This window comes from Physeter macrocephalus, chromosome 14, assembly GCF_002837175.3.
Source record: "Physeter macrocephalus isolate SW-GA chromosome 14, ASM283717v5, whole genome shotgun sequence".
Lineage (NCBI taxonomy): Eukaryota > Metazoa > Chordata > Mammalia > Artiodactyla > Physeteridae > Physeter > Physeter macrocephalus.
In genome coordinates this window covers 22,155,753-22,161,752 of record NC_041227.1, presented here as the reverse complement: position 1 = coordinate 22,161,752, position 6,000 = coordinate 22,155,753, and the positions used below count along the sequence as shown (strand labels likewise).

At 46.4% G+C, this 6,000-nt stretch overlaps 1 protein-coding gene across 3 annotated transcripts in view; it reads left to right on the top strand.

Annotated features, from left to right (window-relative positions):
• The window catches only part of CEP250 (centrosomal protein 250), a 49,400-nt gene that overhangs the window by 4,622 nt on the left and 38,778 nt on the right, over positions 1–6,000 (top strand). For 2 of the 3 annotated variants that reach the window (XM_007101726.4, XM_007101727.4), the window contains exons 2-5: positions 3,120–3,415; positions 3,878–3,934; positions 5,045–5,127; positions 5,353–5,518. In XM_007101726.4, the coding sequence (XP_007101788.2) occupies positions 3,230–3,415; positions 3,878–3,934; positions 5,045–5,127; positions 5,353–5,518 (492 nt within the window). In that variant the 5' untranslated portion in view covers positions 3,120–3,229. Of the gene's footprint in view, positions 1–3,119; positions 3,416–3,877; positions 3,935–5,044; positions 5,128–5,347; positions 5,519–6,000 lie in introns of those variants that run through there. The other variant, XM_024128526.3, reaches the window with a different exon arrangement.

Genomic DNA, 6,000 nt, shown 5'->3' with positions numbered 1-6,000 from the left:
TTTTTTTAGCGGTACACGGGCCTCTCACTGTTGTGGCCTCTCCCGTTGCAGAGCACAGGCTCCGGATGCACAGGCTCAGCGGCCATGGCTCAGAGGCCCAGCCGGCCGCTCCGCGGCATGTGGGATCTTCCCGGACCGGGACATGAACCCGTGTCCCCTGCATCGGCAGGCGGACTCTCAACCACTGTGCCATCAGGGAAGCCCTGGACTAAATTTTTAAATAGCTCTAAAATTTTTAAATTATCTGCTAAAGTAAAATAATCATATAATTCTAATATAATTCCATTTTTTTACTGAAGTGTTACTATCATTTTCTAAAATAATGTATACACATTAACAACAGCCTTATTCTAAAAGAGGAGTTAGAGAATTCCCTGCTGGTCCAGTGGTTAGGATTCTTGAGCTTCCACTGCAGGGGACGCAGATCAAACTAAGATGTTGCAAGCCACGAGGCGTGGCCAAAAATAAATAAATAAATAAATAAATAAAATGAAAAGAATAAAAGAGGATTTAATAGGAGAATTCCAGGAACTATGAGAGGGCTGCTTATATATTAGGTTTGTATAATATACATAAAATATATGATTATAAATATATATAATATTATTATATTAGGTTGAATTACAGGAAATTATCATTTTATTAGGTTAAAAAAAAGGCAGATATTGGCAATTTCATGGGGTTTAACCGAATGCTTTGGGGGGTAGGGATTCAAAGGAGGGTTAGGGAGCCTTTGGGCCTCTGAGACTCTGCAAAAGCCTGGCCCATCCCTCACAGTGTTCGGAGAGAAAAGGCTCTTCAAGTCCCTTGAAGCATCTCAGAGCTACTCTTGTTGTTAGTCATGTTGGCAGTAAGAGCTATTTCCCAGCAGGTTTGTGCCTCCAACCAGAAGAGAGAGATTGAGCCAGCATTTCACAGCTGTGGTGGAAAGGAAGGGCAGAAAGGGAGGACACTGGAAGTACTAACCCAGTTGATCAGCTAGGAAGAGACAGCCTGGGGTGTTGGTGCCACTATGCCTTTACTGGTGCCACCCTACTCTTCCTACTTTGTGCCCTTTCCTTACTGTCTAGTACAAGCTCAGCAAACCCGGGTATCTGCAGTTGCCCAGGAGGTGATTAGTAAGCTGAGTTTTCCTCTGTAACTCTGTTATAAGAGAAACAATAGCACAAGTGCAATGACATGACAACTAAAATCTGCTGTCAGTGTGAGGGAGAGGCTAGGCCAGGGCGGGGGCCTGAGACTAAGGTGAACTGGAGAGTATAAGCCTTATCTAAAGGGGGCAGACACTGTTTCACTGCAGCCTGTTGTCGCCTTGTGGGAACGTGGGTCAAGGGTCACTAGATATGCTGATTATCCAAAGGAGCCAGAAATATGAATTTTTATATGTATTTTGCCAATGGTAAATGTTGGCACCTAACTTAAGTTCTTAAAAACCATTGTATAGGCCACACAATGATTGAAAAGAACCCGCAGGCTACATTTGTAACCTCTGGCCAAGGGTTTAGATCTGCCAGGAGTGAGGCCCACATGCATTTCTTCATTATGCATTGTTGACAAGCTACTAATGACCAAAATGAATTAGCTCCTGCCTTTGAGGAACTCACAGATTAGTGGAGAAGATAGACAAATAGTAATGATAAGATGTAACATAGACATTCTCTCTATACATTAAATATAAATTTATATATATTGTATATATGGCTATAAAACTGATAAATTATTCCTGGATACATCTGGGGGGACCTGATAGGAAGTGGCATTTGAGCCAGGATGTAGAAGATCAACAGTTTGGTGCATTAAAGGGACATGGGGCCCCTGAAACTCCCACTGTATGTGCAAATGTTACATTTGCATTTGCTGTATATGCCATTTTCTTCAGATTTTGAGACTGATGCTGCCAAGAAGGCAGCTCTAATAGACCATTTTCTTGATAGGTAGCTGGAAATACAGATGCTCCTCAAACCTGCTGATGGGTGTCTCAGGGCTGATAAGATGAGAGAACTCTACCCCCCTCCTCTGCCCCCAGGTTATCGTGTGTTTTAGAGGCCTAAGAAACTCAGAGGTCTTGGAGCTGGGCACCCTCATTGTTGGATGAGGAGCCTGAGGAAGTGGCGTGCTCGAGGTCCTAGAGCCCATTAGAGACAGAACTTGGACTAGCACCCCAAACTCTTGATCATCTTGCCTCCCCGTCTCCTGGGTGTCTCTGAAGTCACTGGTTAGGCTGGCCTCCCTCACCTGCCCCCATTGCCCTGTTCTGGCCCATCTCCTGGTGGATGAGGAGGGTTTGCCATCCTGCTGAAGCTGGTTCCTTCTTCCCTCTGTGTTTTGGTTCCCCTGCCTGAAATGCCTGCTACTCTCTGACAGAGAGTCAGATTGCTTTTATTCAAATCCCTAGTCAACCAAATGCCAACTGTATGAACTAGGACAAATTGTTTAACCTTTCTGATTTCTCAACTAAGGCTTAGCCTTTGTAAGCCTCAGTTTCCTCATCCATACATAAAGAGTTAAAATAGTACCAATGCTGAAGTATGATAGGAAAGCATTGGAAGGTTTCAAGATTCTTGTGATGCCAAAATGACATGGTATGTGTAAAGCACTTCAAGTGACTGACCCATAGAAGCACTTAACAAGTATTAATTATGATGATGATGATTCACTGTTCACAGCCCCCCAGGTTGGGTTAAATGTCCTTCTGTTGTCTTCCCATACTATCCTGTGATGTCTCTGTTATTACTGCACAGACCACATTGTATTGTAATCGTGTCCATCTCCCCTGCTAGCCTAAAATCACCTTCAGTTATTCATTCAGCAGATGTTTATTAGGCAGTGTGCCAGGCACTAGGGATGCAATGGTAAACTAGGAGCTCTTGGTCGAGTGCAGAGTTAAGAAAGTCATGCCAGGAAACACTAGTCCTGTGAGCTTGTGTCATGGTCCAATAAATTTGGGAAATGATGATCATCACGTCCCCCACCCTTTAGAGATTAGGTCCATCTTAGTATTTGAAAAGCTCTGAGGAGTACTGTACTTTGTCCAACCCAATTTTACCAGACTTAATGAGTATTTGATGAATAAATTTGAGTCATCTAGGGAGTTCTTTCAACTCCACTGTGTGCTTTAGTCCCCAGCTCAAGAGGAGGTCCAAGGGACACAGCAATGATTAGAGAGCCTGCTGGGAGCAAACAGCCTCTGGCTGCATAGGGACCTGTGGACTTACTGTCTGGTGCCCGCATGGAGACAGGGGGCCCTGGGTTGAACAATATGAAGCCCCGGTCACTGCAGCTGGTGCTGGAGGAACAAGTGCTGGCGCTACAGCAGCAGATGGCAGAGAACCAAGCAGCCTCCTGGCGGAAGCTGAAGAACTCCCAGGAGGCTCAGCAGAGGCAAGCAACCCTCGTGAGAAAGCTGCAGGCCAAGGTGAGGCAGCTGCCCTTTCAGGAAGGGGAAAGAGGAGAACACTTGGGGCTGGGGACTGAAGCGGGGTGAGGTTTGCAGAAGATGGAGCCACGTGGTGGGAATGTCCTAAACAGCTCTCCTTTGATGTCTACAACCTCTCCACCAGCCATCTATGATGTCCCTTTCAAAGGTGACCTTCATGAGGGTTAAGTTAGTTGTCTAGGTTTGCTCTCCTAGTCTAGAGCCAGGACCTGATCCTAGGTTTTCTGGTTCCAAAGCCCATGAACTTCCTTCTCCAATACAAGAGCTGTAGAGAACATATGATTAAATGACCAAATGGAAACTGTAAGATGTTATGGCCTCACTTCACTGTCATCACCCAGTCTCATTCACAGTGCGTTTGCCCACGACCCTTGGGGACCTTTGCTTTGGACTGTTGGTACCAGCCATGCCCATTGCCATGTCCTTCTCTGTTTGCCTCAGGTGTTGCAGTACCGGAGCTGGTGCCAAGAGCTGGAGAAGCGGCTGGAAGCCACTGGGGTGAGTGAGGCTCTTCTGTGCTCCTCCTGAGCCCCCAGGGAGTATAGTTAGGCCTCATTTGCTGACTGAGGGAGGCTGGAGTGTGATAAGGTGGTATTTGGAAGAAGCCTCTCTTTCGTCAGCCCCTGAGAGCTTCATCAGATACCTTCACAGGACCTAGCTATTCCTGCCCCATCAGACTCCAACCCTTGGCTCTCTAAGGACAAAATGAGCTTTAGGAGACTTAATATTACCAGATTGGAAGGGGTGTGGAATCCTTGAGAAGAGATGCATTTTTCCTCCAGGAGGTGTCAGTGTTTATCTGTCTTGGAGAGATGTGTGCCTTTGCAGGCCTGAAAAAACTGTGTTTGTGGCAGAGAGATTTCTTTGTGCTGTGGGATGGGTAGAACTGGCTTTCAAAGACCTATCTGCCTTTCTTCCAGCTCCCTCTCAGCATCTTCTCACATTACCCTCAGAAGAGTTCTCTCAGAGGAAGGAAAGGACGAGACTTAACTATGTACCGTTCTATCTAGGTCAGGCACCCTTAGGCATTGTCATAGAATTACGTCACTTAACCTGCAAAGCAACTTTCTCAGGGGAATGATATCACCTTCATTTTGGAGCTGAAGACTTTGTGACCTAGAGAAGTTATAACTTCCCAAGGTCCAAAAATTAGTGTAGTAGAAGCCAAGACCATTAGTGAAAGCTGTATTTTATACTTCTTAGGTCAGAAGTTCTTTTCACTACCAAATGCCATCTTTCAGGAGAAGTCACTGGTTTACATTTGGAGAGAGGGATGCAGTGGGTTTACTTGCAGAATGCAGTGATTGAGAAAAGAGACATATTGCTAACAAAGGGGAGAAAGAATAAAAAGAAAGCTGGGGAATTCCTTGGCAGTCCAGTGGTTAGGACTCTGCGCTTTCACTGCTGGGGGGTGGTGGTGGGGTTATCCCTGGTTGGGGGGGCTAAGATCCCACAAGCTGCTTGGCGTGGCCAAAAATAAAAATAAAATAAACGGATGAACTTAAAAAAAAAATAAGCAGGCTGCAGTAGAAGGGGGCATCAGGGAATTGGTCTGTGGGATGTTCTCTTTGGAGGTAAACAAAGAAAGCTTGCTTTTGTCTGGCTAAGGGACCGGTCCCTCAGAGGTGGGAAAGTGTGGAGGAGCCAAACCTGGAACAGCTGCTAACCCGATTGGAGGAGGAGCAACAGAGGTGACGGGCCCCAACTTTCTGGCCTGGGTGGTTGGCAGGAGGGTAGAGAAGGTTGATGGAAAACCTCTGTCTCGAGGGCTAACATGGATTAGAACCAAGGACTTCAGCCTTAGCCCTCCAGTTCCTGGCAATGGAAAGTTCCAGTGGTTGTCATCTTACTCCAAGAGGTCCAAGGGTTGGCTCAGACCTTTGTTTAGTACTTGCTCCTACCCCTCCCCAGTGCAGGTGTGAGAGTCTAGCGGAGGTGAACACCCAGCTTCGGCTGCACATGGAAAAAGCTGACGTGGTGAATAAAGCGCTTCGGGAAGATGTGGAAAAATTGACAGTAGACTGGAGCCGGGCCCGGGATGAGCTAATGAGGAAGGAGAGCCAGTGGCACATGGAGCAGGAGGTAAGAGAAACAGTGGGCAGGAATGGTGAGAGGAGGACTTGCAGTCTGGGCACTGCCTGGTCAGTGCTGGAAGGGGTTAACTTCAGGCTTGGATGGAAACTGAGCTGTTGTTAAAGTCTCTGGCCGTCCTTACCGCTCATGCTGGCAGCTCTGCCCTGCTTGGGCTGTCACCTTAGTTCTGTCCTCACCTGCCCAGGCAGGGTTTTGCTGGCAGGTAGCATGACACTCAAAGCAGCTCTGTTCCTGCATAGGTTTTAGATGGATCTTAAAGTTTACTGACCCTCCTCATCTGGAAGTCTGCAATCTAGATAGATGCTAAGGAGGTAGCTATTGAAATTAAATAGGGAAGAAATTTTCAGATCCCAGTTAAAGGAAACTAATGTTTCCTGGGCTGTTGCTCTGTGTCAGGCATTATGTTAGGTGATTTACATATGTTATATCATTTAATCCTCATTATAAGTCTGTGGTGATGATGGTAATAG